This window comes from Athene cunicularia (assembly GCF_003259725.1).
Source record: "Athene cunicularia isolate RWA chromosome 3 unlocalized genomic scaffold, athCun1 chr3_part1, whole genome shotgun sequence".
Classification (NCBI taxonomy): domain Eukaryota; kingdom Metazoa; phylum Chordata; class Aves; order Strigiformes; family Strigidae; genus Athene; species Athene cunicularia.
The window spans coordinates 92,602,361-92,618,868 of NW_020799097.1; the positions used below are offsets into that span (position 1 = coordinate 92,602,361).

The following is a 16,508-nucleotide window of genomic DNA, read 5'->3' on the forward strand; positions in this document are numbered from 1 at the left end:
AGAAGGGCAACGGAGCTGGTGCAGGGTCTGGAGCACAGGTCGTACGGGGAGCGGCTGAGGGAACTGGGGGTGTTTAGTCTGGAGAAGAGGAGGCTGAGGGGAGACCTCATCGCCCTCTACAGCTCCCTGAAAGGAGGTTGCAGAGAACTGGGGATGAGTCTCTTTAACCAAGTAACAAGTGACAGGACAAGAGGGAATGGCCTCAAGTTGTGCCAGGGAAGGGTTAGACTAGATATTAGGAAGCATTTCTTTACAGAACGGGTTGTTGGGCTTTGGAATGGGCTGCCCAGGGAGGTGGTGGAGTCCCCATCCCTGGAGGTGTTCAAGAGTAGGGTCAACATAGCACCGAGGGATATGGTGTAGTTGGGAACTGTCAGTGTTAGGTTAATGGTTGGACTGGATGATCTTCAAGGTCTTTTCCAACCTAGATGAATCTGTGATTCTTGATTCTAATACATATGTCATAAACCTGATGAGATCATAGTTTTGCTAGCAGTAAAAAAGATTATTTTTTCCAAACTTCTCTGTTTTATGATCCTTCAGAGTTTTCAGCGTTTTGGGATCATTCTTGACTTTCAATCAAGTTGAATGAGGGAATGTCAAAACAGAAAATAGACCAAAAAGCAAGGGGTTTGCTTTGTTTCTGTTAACTTCATACAAGCATAATTCACATTAGTTTTGTGTGATTTATGTTGGCATAAGCACAGGTGAATCAGGTCCCAAATCCCATCCTTCATACTCCTTTCCATCTAGTCAATTCACTCTTTCTTTAAGAAATGATTGACGTTACATTTCATGTAATTTCATGATGTTACATTTACATGAAAATGGAAGAATTATGAAGTAATTTCATACCTGTAGATTTATTGCCTCTTCAGACCACCAGATTTCAAAGTCTTTTTGCAGTTTCACCATGACTTTTTCCATAAGAAGCTGCAGGTGCTCAATCTCTACCTTTAGCTCTTTCAAGCGATTGAACATTGTTTTATAACTAATATGAGATGGAGAAAGCGTATTACAGATCTTCCAGCACATATCTGAAAAAAGCTTTATACTATCTAGAACAGTTACAGATTTAAACTACTAAAGGATATATAACAATCAGAGATGCAGGGAGCAGAGACAGAGTGGTGGTAGCAAGAGACATCTTATAGTTTATAAGAGCTTCACTGAACGATAAGTACAAGAAACTTATCCCACAAAGCTTTTATTTCACTAAAGAGATCCGTGAAATTCAATGGATCAATATTGATTAACAATTAAATTGCAGGTTCAATCAAATATGTCAATTATTTATTTTGATTTCTCAGCACGTTACCCTTAATAAACAACTAGTTGCCAGAGCGGGGATTCAGATAGGAGCTGAGACTGCTTCCCCTTTCAGATGGAAGCTTCATTAAGGAGGGCTCTTGTCTAACATATAGCTGAAGATTTATCAGTAGTATGAAATAGCCAGAAGTTTCCTCACAGATTGTACATAACATAAGTGCTAGCAAATTACTTAGAACTGATATCCTTGCATCTATTTTCTTTTATCCTCCTGGCTAAAGCAACATTAGAGCAAGGATTGGTTAACTAATACATATTCTGCATATTATTTACACTTAGTCAATCCTGCACACCTTAAAGGTTTTCCTTAGGTCAAGGAAGGCAGGACATTTCTGAATCTACCAAAAAGGTTCACAATACATTTGGATTCAAACAAGTTTCTAACACTAATGCTTAGGGAAGACATTAAGCATTTTAATTTAATTTTAGCCATTAGCCCAAACATAATTTTTTTCTCTCTCATGAACTGTGGCATCTTACAGACAAACCAACAGCATCTACACATATTTAAAAACTATTAGTGAACAACAAAGCTGACATTTTAAAAATGTCAGAGAAAACCCTGAGGGTAGCTGGGTGTGCAGAATTGTAATCGGAATATACTATCAGTATAATTTATCTTCTGAAGGATGGCAGAAGTTTGAGGCAGAAGTAATACCTTTTTTTTTCTTCTTCAATTTGTGTTCGAAGTTTCTCTTCTACTGGATCAAATGTATTTAGCTCTTCAGAAGGACTGGAAACAGCTATAGAAGAAATGACCAGAGGTAAGCAATGACCAGAAGATGTCAAAAGAAGCAACTTTTAATTAAAATAAAAACTATTTTTAAAGAGATAGGTAATGAAATGGGGGTCATTAACTGTTTCTCTCCTCTGGAAATGCTTCTTCAAATTCCTTATTCAGGCCTTAGTATAAGAGACAGTCAATAACTAGTGTTTTGAATTAAGGTGCTTTTAATTTTTTTTTTTTTTTCAGTAAAGACTGGAATATTCATTTTAGATATGAATAAAAGTGAGTTTTAAAAGTTAATCTTTGTCATAAACCCTACTAGATGCATTCAACCTGCCAGTTTTGGCTATAAATTCAAGACCAGGACAGCAAAGTTGTTGTGAAAAGAAGATACACCATGCTGATGCCTGGAAATAGAGTAACTGAAAGAAGAGTAAAAGACAAACCCTGAAGGAGAAATTAACTTTGGCAAGCAATAAATTCAGACAATTATTATAAATAGGGAAAATGTCCTGAAACTATGTGAGAATTTTTTTGAGGTAAAGAACTGAGGAAATACATTGAGTAAACTAAGTTAACCTAAGAAAGCAGTTTAGGACTTCCCTATCCTATAGCAGAGCTAGTTAGCATGCAACGCACAATATGCTTATTCTGAGATGGCAAAACAGTCTTTCCATCATGGGTTATATATGCAGCAGTGAAAGGAAATGTAAAGTTGCCTACTAGTATAACAACCGTTTATTTCCAGGATGAATGAGAACAGTTTAAGGTTCCAAGAAAACATGTTTAACCTTTCGACTGGAGGAAAATGAAAGAAAAGATTTGCTGTACAATGCATGCAAGTTTCCATTCTATTATTTCTGCCAAGAAAATAAACTCTACATCAACCTGTTACGAGGCCTGAGGAGTGTACCCTCTCTTCAAGGGGAGGAATTCTGTCTGGAACAAGAGGGCAGTAATGACCCCTTTCCCCCTGTCAGCATGCCAGCTGAAACCATTAATCTTTTGTTGCAGCACCCTGTAGCTTAATACAGATGAAGTTGAAAAGCATTTTATTTCATGTAGATTACTTAGGTCAAGTATGTTAATACAGGAGACCAAGGTAGAAAAAAACAATGCACAATTCTTATTTCATACATCAAAAGGCTTTATTGGATGTGCAGATTACAAAAGAAGGATAGGGGTAGACATTTGTGGTGGAGAAGGTATCCTCAAAAGATTAAAAAATAACCTGTTTGGAATGTTAAAGGGAATATGCAAGCTAGGAGGTACAAACATCATGGCAGAGCAGATGCTACAACAGTGGCATTGTATAACAAGTTATACCTGAACACAATGGATAATAAGAAGGACATCATGATCATGCCAGAACCTTTAAGGAAAGCAGTAAACCTTTCAATGATTACAGGGGATCGGGATTTCCTGATTTGTCAGACTTCATCCTCAGGAGAAGGCATAATGTGGGAAATTGCAAAGCTACACAGGGAACTCTGGGGAGACACTCACTGCACAGCTCCTGAGGCTTCACGCTTGTTCTGACCTTCATGAATACACAGCATCCAGGCTTGGAAGAAACGTGCTTTTCTGGAATAAACTGAAACTATTTAGGGAGTTACTGCCTCCCAACCAAGCCATGCCCACAGATCATGTGAGCATCCTTACTCTGTTTCCATACAAAGCCAGTCAGATTTAGCTTGGGCAGTCTTCAGCAGTGGTTAAAGGGGATTCTTCCTGAGCAGACTGAAGTGCATTTGACCTATCTGCACAATCTGTTATGGTCTCTGGGTTCAGGAAGTAGCAGCTCTAGCTCCTTATAATAAAGGGAAATAATATAGAGTGGAAGACAGCAACATCTTAAAATGTTAATGATGTTTTTGAAGTGAGGACTTCCCTACATGAAAACATCACCAAACTCTGCTAGTCATTACAGAGTGATGCAAGGCCACAACATTGCAGCTGTCCTTCCCTGATTGCTGGTACTTGGAAAAATATTTTTGCACTAGCTCTGAAAGGGCTGCCAAACTTCTGTAGAATTTTATCACTTATGTAGAAAAAAAACACCAAAAAAATGGTTTTCTGCTTCTGATTACATGCTGTAGAAGATATTATTTGGTTGCGAGTTACCTTCAGAAATAATAATACTTTTATATGAGACAAGTACCTCTATCATACAGAGGCCACAGCATCCTCAGTCCTGAATAGAGCTACACCCGTTATCTCTAGCAATATGCTGGTGATGAAAGTAAGAAACACAGCTGTGGTAAGGTGAAAAGCACAGTTTCATATATGTACAGGATGGAAGGAGATGAGTACACTGCATGCTCGTGGGGCTCCAGCAGCAAGAACAGCATTGGATATTTCATCAAGTAAGTGGTTAAAACTTAAAAATCCATCACTGTTCCAGTCACAAAAGTGGAAGAGATCTGATCACTGTGTCGGGTGAAGTCCAGTGGTAAGTCAAATCTGGGACATGACTACTTGGTCACTGCTTTGTAAGTTCTCCAGTGTCTTTTCCCATGTTGCTGCAGTCTCCATTTCAGCTTTTTGTCAGGCCTGCTCATTGCAACAATGTGCTTGTGAATTGAGTATCATACTCTAAAGACTAGACCTTTTTGAATCTGTCTACCGTAATATATATACAGATGGGCATATGGATCTTTCCTGATGTTCCAGGCAAAAGAGATCTGTGGTCTGGTGGAATGTATTTCAACCCTTCTGTTTGCTTCTGCTTCTGCCTTCTCATTCCCCGCTACTTCTTGTCTCCCCTCTCCCCTTCACCTTTCCTGAATCCTGCAGTGGCCTCTTTCTGCCCCTGGGCTCCTGCTGCTGCCTGACATCCCTCTCCTCCGATCAGCACAGGCAATTTCAGCTACAGCTGAAGCTAGGAAGCTAAGGCAGAGGTTACTGGCTCATTGTAACTCATGTCTAATGTTAGTATTCTTCAGTATGCAGGTGCAGTTATTTTAAAATAACATGAGAGGGGCAACTGAGTGAATATACAGTAAAATATAGACAACATAATATTAACTCACAAATTTAAGATAGATACCTAAGAAGAAATACTTTCTTTTCACTACAGGTTTTTATTCCTCTAAAAAGTATCCTTTTATAGTATATATCTGCCTGCACATACAGAAACAGAAATTAATTAAAATATCAAATAATTTTATCTATGTATTAACCAGATATATACAAAGTGCATGTAAGTTATGAAAACCTGAAAATTCAGAAGGCCAACCTTTGTCCATACACATTAAAAAAATTTGCAATACATTAAGAAGTGCAGAGGTCCTACTGCTGAAATATTAACTATCAGATATCATTTCTGCAGCTGCACAGAACAACACAAAGAGGTATCTGCTTTGTTCATTTATGGTTGACTTTTAATTAATTGATTGACAGTATGTCATATGAAACTTCATTGTACAGTCTAGGTCTATGTTTTAAGTGCATCAACTGAGATGAGCCATTCAGCTGATGTGCAATATCACGTGCGCTTCTAGTGGCCCAGTGACCTCCTGGGAAACAGATGCAGTTGGTGCAATTTGATCCTGGATAATGCAGACCCAGGTTTCGGGGTTGCAGGGGAGCTATGACATGCATGTTTAGGAAAACATTGCCTCTGTATATACTAGGGGGTTTCTGTTGGCATATCTCCATCCAATTCCATACGACAGAGTTATTTTAGCATAAGTCAGCAATGTACTCATAAGGAGTATTAGTTCCTGTACATTAGTGCAATTGTACATACTGCTGAGTGGCAAAACTTATGAATACTATGTTGTGAAGTCTTTTGTTAAGAGTACTGAGTCACACGATGTAAAGAAGAGATTTTGACAGTGCTGCACTGGATAGCGAAATAGCTACCAACTTTTATATTTATCTTGAGAGTAGTTGTTTTTGTTTCATCTTCAGATACAACCCGCTTGATAAAGTGAGGCACAGGACACAATTGATACCAGCTGCCTGCTTAGAGAGGAAGGTGAGCTCTGCATGAGTTGACACTCAGCTCATATCATAAAGATTTGTGTTTTTTCATATCATAAAGATTTTTTTTTCATAAAGATTGTAAGAGGCATTTTTAGATATAATGATTTTATTCTAATGAAAGGGACAATTTTGGAGCACAGGAAGCGGTAAATTTTACACCACTTTCCACATCACCACATCACACAGTACCAGAAACAAATGATAGCACCTGTTTACTAGATCACTACTTTAAAGCAGTATGGCAAGCATGAATGAAAAACACTATTTCTAGCATGAGATACCAAAGGTTATCACCATAGTTTACTGCAAGCTGGCAACAACTTGAAATACTCTGGCAGATTCTTGTCTACAGTCAGAAATTTTGCGAGAAACTCTCTGTGACCCTAAACTTTATACTCTCTGGGGTGCTCATATATTTCTTGACCTGAGTGTATCCTAGAAGTCAGACTCCTAGGGATTTATTGTCTTGTGCCTCAAATAACAGTGTGCCCTGCCCTCCAGCTGTACTTTCACAGTCAAAGTTTTTTATTTTTTCTCTGAACAGTCTTGTGTTTATCTGATTAAATTTATAGTTACTTGAAGTAACCAAATTTAGAAATGACTTCAGTATCCAGTTAATATTTTTACTGCTTTATTTATCAGCTTTGCAGTTTTTGACAAACTCAGGCTTTAGTGCTTTGAAATTGAAACATATGCTGGCATTTGGGTTTTTTAAAAAGAACTACCCATCGTTATTCAGGATCAGCTTACAAGTAATTCTTCCCTTCTTCTTTCTTATTTGTCCCCTGGGCCATGTCAGCCTATGTTTGTCACCATGCACCACATGCATACTTTATACAAAAGCAAAGATGGATATGCACAATGAAACTCAGCAGAAAACAAAAATACCCTAACGTCTGGAAGAGTTGATATTGTGGGTTTTAGAGCAATTTACCCCTAATCCTAATGTAATAAATTTTAAAAAATTTTAGCCTGTTGGTCATGAGCATATATCAAAACAAACTGTCCTACTTTCAGCACTTTACAAGTTAGTGCATGTGTGTGGGATTAAGGGTATGTGTATTTTGTTGATTTTTATTTTTATTTTAATCACTGAATTTAGTAAAATGGTCCATCAGTAGGCTGCTTTTCTTTGTATCATTGTATTGGTTATTATTTTACTGGCTTAATATTGGCTCAAACTAACTGACTTCCAATGCACACCTGGAAAGTGGAGCTATTTTTTCCAGGCTTCGTTAGCATTCATTTCTACAATATCCAAGAGCTTTCACAGAAAAAACCTCTTTGCTAAGTTTTGTCATGCTCTTCTTGAAATTTCTGAAACTGGTTGCTTATCATGGAGCTGAGACATTAGGAATGCACTGCCACAAATGTGCAGACCACAGTTGCAATCAGACAGCACTGTAACTTTTGTAAAGCAATGCCTGGTCAAGATAAGAACTTGACTGAGAATAATATAGCACAACTTTACTGAGAATAAGAAATACCTAAGGGTGCTAAAGGCGCAGTCACACTGAGTGCCACAGAGCACAGGAGAGATACTGAAACTTAGTGCATGCATATTTCTTGCTGGGGATTCTCATATAAGCAGATGTACAGTTCTCAGTTCTGAGAAGTGCCAGCCTTACTGTGCATTAGCAATATAGATGGGCATGCACAGTAAATCCTGTGCTTGCAGGTCACATTTAGGAATACAATGCACACAACAACTATGGGATCAATTCAAAAGGTCTAATGTTTTCTAAAAACAATGGGTGTTTTACCAGTACAAAAGCATTTATTTTGGACTGTACACTGAATTTACAGCAACGTCATTTGAAAGAATATTAAGGAAAAATAAGCATCCATGTTTTATATTTAACTGCTTCTGTTTCAGCTGTTTATAGGTACAGATGTGTCATGCAAATGGTGTGTCACTTCAAGTTAGACAATAAAAGAGGTTTTGTACTTGATTCAAGAGGTGAATACTAACCAAACAAATGTATATGACAATATCAGCTTAACAACTTTGATCTTTCTGCTACAAGGTATGAGTAAGAGACCTTTCATCTTCAAGTGAGAAAAAGAGTTGATGGAAAACAGAAAGGAAAAATGCACCATTGTTGGTGAAATCAATATATTATGAGCATGGGCTTGCCCTGTACAGTATTTAGTTTAAACCTTGCCCTAAATGAGACAAAAGGTGTTGGGCCTGAGGGCCTCTATTACAGATCTTTTTTTCTCTGCAAATAGTGGAGATATGTGCTAAGATTCCACCTCAGTTAAGTATACAATAAAGACCAAAGTACTACAGAAGTTTTGTTTTTACACTCTCCCACCTGGCTACTCCATTAGCCCTCTAAAAGAGTTTCCTGAATGCTTTTCTAAATGTTGCTATGATGTACAAGTTTTCAAAAAAATTTCTGAAGCCACAGTCATAGGATTTCATGTCAGCAGGAATGTTGATGTGTTCTAGCACATGTGCTAGGTCAGGACCATATACAGCTTGGTCAGTTGAGGGGACCAGATCATGTTTTTGGGACCCTCTGTCCCTGCTGGGCCCACTCATATCCCACATTGAGTGCTACACTTTTGCTGATCCTCCCACACACATACCCATTGGCTGTAGCTGCAGAACAACTGCAGGCTCTCTGTGCTGGGCTACCAGCTTAAGAAAGTGCAAGGAATATATGGGTATTATTTAGGCATTTCTCATAACTCAGAGAGCCCTTTCCTATGACCTGTGAAGGAAAAGACATTGAGCTCAATGCTCTGGTAGCTGTTGGCTGAATTACACTGCACTGTATACTGAGAAGAGACTATCCTGACATATCCAGAAACAGTTACAACTTATCCACAAGATTCTTATCTGGAGAAGTATATCCAACCTCTGCACATTTTTTGGATATTGTTAGTAACTACTTGTTCCAAGTAATTATTTTCTTTGATCTTAAACATGCAAAACATTTTTAGCAAAGAAGTAGTGAATTAACTTCTTTTAGCCATTTGGGGAAAATGTAAAATGGAAGATTTTCACCAGATTTGCAGCTTGTTCTGAAACACTGGATATCACATTAGCCATGCTATTTCTTATTCATTCCTTGTCCTGTTCTTTAAATGGTCAGATGGAAATTGCTATTCTAGGTCTGACCTTTACCTTGAACAAATCAAAGCAAATACAGATGTGAAAGAGCTCTATTTGTTGTTTACAGTTCATTAGATAATAGAACTTTTGTTTATTACAAAGAGCCCTCGCAGAGGAAACCCTGACTGATACAAAATTAGTCAAACTGCCCAACACATCCACTGGACATGGCCAGAAGAAAGCAGTTTGCAGCACCTTAAACTGAATATTACTCTTAGCTATTCTACCAGCTTTTTAGAGCCAATAGAGAGAGGCTACTCTGAGGTATACTGAAGCTAAAGCAAACAAGCTTAGGACTAAAATCAGTAGGCTGTGTGCATAAAGCCAAATTTATTTTTTGCTCACTCCACCTCAAGTCCTGTCTTAGAATTACAGAATCATTCTGGTTGGAAGGGACCTTGCAAAGCTGCATGGTCCAATGTACTGCTCCAAGTTGGGTGAAAACTGAATCAGACTAGGTTGTCCAGACATGTCGTGAAAAACTCCAAGGATGAAGATCCTGCAAACTTCTCTGATGTCCTCTTTCAATGTGTAACTATCTTAACAGCATCTTTTTCCTAATATCTTAATTTTAGTAGACCAAATTAGAGAACTGAGAGCTTCATCTCCAGATTCTGTCTTGCTTACTTGCTAGTCATCAGAAGGAGTCTCTAAATAATAATGCAATTCACACTGAACTTTGCAGATTTCAGAAGAAATACCTATTGCAAGAAAGCTTACAGAGACAGCAAGCTGTTCCAACAACAGTGAAATGCTGAAGTCAGTGTCAATAAAACTGAGAACTGGATAGCTGTGCTACAAGTTCATGACTCCTAATAAAAATATCACTTGATCCAAAGATGCCTTTGCTCTTTTTTGAGATCTGATAAGCTGAAGTTGAGTGGGTCACATGGGAAGCTTAATAGGTCTCTAACAGTTCAGGAGAACATATTTGCAAAGATTTCCAGTAACGATGCAGTATTCTCTTTCTTGAAGACACAACGAAAGGAAAAACTTATGGCTGCCTCTAGAATTTAGCATTGCACCTAGTAAAACCTGCTAAAAGAAGTAACAGAAAAAACATAGCAAAAAACAGAACTACAAAACACCCTAGAAAGACTGAAGAGAAGCTATGAAAAGAAAGGTCTGTGTGATCTTGAGGCCTGAAGGGACAGGAATGTCTTCTTATTAGAACATACTCCTACAGTTTTAAACATAATTCCTACATAATACTGGGAGAAACCCAAAACATACTACCTAAGAAACCTCAAGTACTGCCATAAGGGAATCATTGCTGCTTGTCTATCTGCAGCTTTGAATCCATGGTTGTTCTTTTTCCTGATTGTGATCATCTTTACAGAAGAACTTGATACCTACAAAAATACAAAAGCTCTTCAGGAGCTCAGCGTTTAGTCATATACTGTGCTGACTTGAAGCACAAAATATCATGTAAACCCAAGAGACTAAGTTTGTTGTGGTGTGTAACTTCACAGTTACCATAGGCTAAGTGCTATGATTTTTATTATTTTTATTATTTTTATTATTCCAGGACAAATCTGGAATAACTACAGTGACTTAGATACACTGCAGTAACAAGAAGCTATAAAGATCCTCTAATCTACTTATCTTATGTAACTACTTACAGATATTTTAAAAATTAATTGTCTGTTGATATTTCAAGCATTTGCTTAATTTGGTAAATATTTCTAAAAACACTTCATATGTTACAACAATTGCACAAAGGTAATTCAGAAATATCTTTATCTTTGTCAGAGTAAAACTCTTACTTTAAAAAATGCAAAAAGGCACTGGTTTCTGAATTTTCAGCCTGTTTTGCTATTGATATCTTTGTCTTATTAATAGTAAAAAATCATCATCCTCTTTGACAAGCACAATCTTACCAGCTTCCTGTCAGTCTCAGAATTCCAAAAATAAACCTTAATGCAAAGCATTTCAGATATTTTTTTCCTTTGAAATAGGACTGAAGAAATGAAAGCCATCACTAAAAAGCCTTGGTACCACTAGAGGTCACCCTAGGAATAAAATCAGTGGCCTTCATGGACAAGAACAGCGAACTTTTACAAAAACGTCTGTTGCTTGACATTTCAAGCACAAACGTATAGAAGAACATAACACACAGAAACATTGTGCATACCAAAATTACGAATTTCTAAGAGGAATATCTTCCTTATTCTGAGGCCATTGCAAACTGACTACGCTGTGAGTTTTTTTGTTTGGCTAAAAGTAGCATATTTTACATGCTGGAAATACATGAACCCACCTATGTGGTTTTAGAGGAAGCGCCTTTGGATGTCTAGCAGCGCTGGGGACATGTTGCTTTACCTCTTGTAAAAAAAAAAAAAAATATCTTAAAATTCTGGACTTTGAACAGATTATTTCTCTAAAGTGCTTTATGCAGCCCATACATAAGACATTTTTCAGCATCAGGAATGATGGTCTTAAAACAGGCCATCTATTATTCTCCATGGACTGTGTTGGATTTGTATGAGGAAAATACAGACTGCCACTTTCCTCAGCTGCTGTCATTTTGTGATTGAAAACACTTGGGTCTCTTCATTTCGTGGCATTAGTACAGATCAAGATTCTCCTGCTTCATATGAACAAAGTTAAATGTCATCTCAGTTACAAGCTGTAAAGCAGGGAAAGAAACTGAGCTCATTGTATTTAAATATGGATTTATTTAAATAAGAGATTAACTCTGATGCAAACCACCAGTTTGGAAGTGCTATGTGCTTTCCATTCACACAGATCACAGCAGATGACTTCAAGACATACATTAATTATTAGACTAATTAAAGATATGCATGTCTGTAAGATGCGGCAGTGGTTGCAGAGAGAACATTCATACACTTCCTAAACATACCTTATATCCACATCAGTTATAAACAATGGTGGCCCAGCTTTTAGAGTGGCATGTGCTATTCTGGAAGGGTTCAAGGTGAGGTTGGATGGGTCTTTGAGCAACCCGATGTAGTGAAAGATGTCTCTGACTGTGGCAGGAAGGTTGGACTAGATGTTCTTTAAAGTCCTTTCCCAACACAAATCGTTCTGTAATTCTATGATATCTCACTCTGGACAGGTGGGAGCAGCAGTTCCTAATTCTACCTCTTCAGATACACACAAATGTGTCAGACAACATATTTGCATCCCATCAGATATAGGATATATGGTAGTGGCAGCTACTTGGAGCACCACAGACCAGTGAATTGGAGGAATAGTTTATTTGAAATCCTCTCCTAACACTGGATTATTCCTTCAGTAGTACGCTGATGCATTATACAGCACCTGATTTATTCTTGTATGTATTCTTTATGCCGTTCTTTCACTTCTAATCAAGGAAAGGTGAAGAAGCAGAATGAAACACACTGTAAAGAAACACATAGCACAGCAAGAACAAGGGCATAAGTTGATACTAATATTTTTAGAACAGGTATGTAAATTTGAAAATGTAGGAAAAGAGGATGTAGGCAAAGCTATAGAGGGAATAAAGATAAGGAGAAAGCTCCCTATTTTTGCTTAAATATGTGTTACAAATCCAAATATAAAAATAACAGATGCCAAAATCCTTGCTCTTAGGCATTTGCCACACTAAATCAAATGCTGGTATGCATTTCTGTGGATTCAAATATATCTATTATTTCTGACTCACCTAATCACTTTATTTTTTATGAGGAATAGGCTTTTTCACAGGAAATTTGCTCAAGAAAGAACTTGGGAACAGCTCTTTGAATAATAGCAAAAATATAAAATCTTATTTCTAAAATCCAAGTTACAAAACCTAGGAAAACAATGGTTTTTTTTAAATAATGTTGATAAAACTGGGTCTTAATGCTGAAATCCATACAAAGGAAGCAGATGCCTTACAAAGACCCATATTTAAGATTTTTTTCCATGTTAGATTGGATGTATTTTTTTCCTTTTCAAATAGCTCTGCAGAGACAATGGAGTTGGACAGAAAGAGAGAGATTAATTTTGTCCCAACAAACCTCCCCGTAAGCAGGAGGGTTTTGCCATCTCTTGATATTTTCAGGAGAATCTCAAAATAACTGATAGGTTGCTAATAGCCCAGATTTTGAAACTTGCATAAAAAGAGAAGGGAGGCTCAAAGAGAACAAAATGAATAAGAAAAATATTTGAAATGGAAAGCTGCCAAACTGCATTTGAACTAAACTGATAAAGTAACTGCAATTATTGATAATGAGGGGCATGCTGTGCTGAAGATGCTGCACCACTGGCCCACAGACATTACAGTTCATATTAATTTAGAAGACATGTTTCAGATGGCACATAATGAATAATCCTTCTGTGTATGAAGCTTTGTTAGGATCTGTTTGAAGCTGACTGAACAGCCTGGGGGACTTGTAGATTTACTAAACATTTCTGCTAGTATGGACAGATCTGTCAGGAGTATGTTCAAGGGTACTCCATAACTTTCAGAGCTGACCCAACAGAGGATTCTACTCAAGATGTAGTTGAGTAGGCAAAACCGTGCAAGTCTCAGTACAGTTGCTTCTATTATGGGAAGTTATTGCACAAAACATGCCTTTACTAGCATGACAGCATCCCTATAGAAGCATCTACCCATTACAATATGTCATAGGATTTCCTATGTCATCACGCAGGCCCAATTTAGGATTCAGCCTTTCCCCAGTGCTGGTGAATAATACTACATTAGCCTGATTGTTGGTAATGATGTTCTATCAATGCAAATCTGGAATAAGACAATGAAGAATCAGGTCCTGTATTTTACATAAATGCTAGTTTAAAGATAATGCTTGTTTAAGATAATGCTTCATTAAAATTATATAAAACATGTACTTTTCTTCTATGACATTGTAAACCTCAGGGAAAGCTTTTCTTTCCACTCTTCCATCTTTTCCCTCCAGCACACTGGTGACCCAGTGTTTTTGTTCTGTCAATACTTCAACAGTGTGCATGTTATTTAATTTTAAATACTGCCTAAAAAATGCAGTTAAGCATGCAAAAGGAATTTTAAATCCTGCCTAAAAATGCAGTTGTGTTACTCTGAAAGATCTGACTGAATTAAAAGAAATTATTTGCATAATAAGGTATTCTTATGATTAATAAAGATGAAAGTCACACTGAGAGTGAATCCTTGCAATTTTACGCTAAGTATTCTATGTTTCTGGTTGTGTACTGAAAAACATAAAGCACTCCCTTGAAACCTTCAAAGAAGCCTCCAATGAAATCTCCCATCTATTTGTGTCCTTTGTTAACTCCCAGCATGTGGTGTTTTAAAAGAGATAGCTAAGAACAATGGGCTAAGTAGTAGAGTTTTCCTTCAACAAGAAATCCACATCTTAAGCACAGCCATGAGGGAAACAGATCTACACTGTTTAAAATCCAACTAGAATAGCTTATTGAAGAGTTTTAACCATAAAATGCTTTAAGTGAAGAAAAAAAAAAGAGGCAGCTGGAAGATGTTAACTGAGTTTCTAATTGAAACAATGGTGTGTTTTATTTCATGTTGGGATTTCAACAGACTCTTAATTAGACATTTTACCATGCAGTTTTCATTTAAAAATATCTTGATGACATTCTGGTCATCAAGAAGATCCTGCGAGACTTAACACCTGTTACTCCTTGGAAGAACATTCATCCAAAAAGGCAGGCAGGCAAATATACTCCCCAACTCATAGAATAAATATTGTCAAAACACTAGAGTATTTAAAAGAATAACGAAAGAGGAAAAAAAAAAGTCTGGAAAATAATTTGTGCAGTCCAGACTTAGTGATGATAAGCAGATATCAATGCTCAAAACAAAAGGCAAAAACATAACGGTTGCTTGCTATGTTGTGGAATAGTAATAGAATATTTGCAATGTGAATGTAAGGACATGAAAATGTGAATGTCTAAAATTGTCTGAAAAAATTATGCTTACCTATTTTATGAAAATCAGGTTAGTTTTTGAAAACAGAATTTACAACACAATTTTTTATGTAGTAAGAAAACAGTTTACAATTCCAGATGTTATCATGCAGATTGAAACATACAGTCAGAATACATCACTTCATTTTTTGGAACACTGAATAAGGAATTCTCATAAACAGCATTGCTATTAGTCATCTTGACATAACTTCTTAGTGGCATGAAATTAGTAAATAGACAGTATTAAAACCTGGAGTGAATTAAAGAAAGAATTCCATGTTATACTGAAGATACCACCTTTAGATTGAATTTCAGAGAATAGAATAGAAATAGGAATAGAATAGAAATAGGAATAGAATAGAAATAGGAATAGAATAGAAATAGGAATAGAATAGAAATGAATAGAATGGAATGGAATGGAATGGAATGGAATGGAATGGAATGGAATGGAATGGAATAGAATAGAATAGAATAGAATAGAATAGAATAGAATAGAATAGAATAGAATAGAATAGAATAGAATAGAATAGAATAGAATAGAATAGAATAGAATAGAATAGAATAGAATAGAATAGAATAGAACAGAACAGCACAGCACAGTTGGAAAGGACCTACAATGATCACCTAGTCCAACTGCCTGACCACTTCAGGGCTGACCAAAAGTTAAAGCATATTACTAAGGGCATTGTTCAAATGCTTCTTAAACACTGTCAGGCATGGGACATTGACCACCTCTCTAGGAAGCTGGTTCCAGTGTTTGACCATCTTCTTGGTAAAGAAACATTTCCCAATATCAAGTCTGAACCTCCCCTGATGAATCTTTGAACCATTCCCAGGTGTCTTACTGCTGGATACCAAGGAGAAGAGATCAGCAGCTCCATTTCCCCTTCTCATAATGATCAAAATATACAGTTTAACTCCTGGGCTTTATTGATATGGACAGCATTAATTTTCAGTGCTGATTATTAAAGAAAAAAGCATAAAGATATAAAATAACATCATTAACAAAGCTGAGATGCATGGCTAAATTAAAAAGAGAAAGGGAAAATTAGTTTGCTAATCTGCAGTAATTTATTTTCCTTGATTTTGGGAGAGAAGAAAGCCCCCAAATTTCTTCTCTCTTATTAAGAAGCAAGTATTGTTCCCTGTGTTATGTATATACATAGAAATAAAACCATCAACTGCAATCTGGTCTGAGTTAGCTCCATCTTTTATGTGAAGAAGGTCCATGAAGTCAGATTTTGGGAATCTTCTATGGATCTAAGTGAGAGGGTCTTGAACTGTTATTGCCCCAGCAGTTTTCTGTCACATTTTAGCTGAAGTTTACTGTCCCAAAAGTGGAATTCTCATATGAACACTCCTAGGCTGTTTCTGTACAAAGTCAGTGGAGTCAGTTTAAAGCATCTTAAACCAAATTTGGATGACTTTACACTTATGTGAACAACTTAC

At 36.9% G+C, this 16,508-nt stretch overlaps 1 protein-coding gene across 1 annotated transcript in view; it reads right to left on the reverse strand.

The window, feature by feature from the left end:
- KIF6 (kinesin family member 6) overlaps positions 1–16,508 on the reverse strand; it is a 175,774-nt gene that overhangs the window by 14,652 nt on the left and 144,614 nt on the right. The window contains exons 17-18 of the mRNA XM_026844613.1: positions 1,988–2,072; positions 856–991 (exon numbers count right to left, since the gene is read on the reverse strand). Of these exons, the coding sequence (XP_026700414.1) occupies positions 856–991; positions 1,988–2,072 (221 nt within the window). The remainder of the gene's footprint in view (positions 1–855; positions 992–1,987; positions 2,073–16,508) is intronic.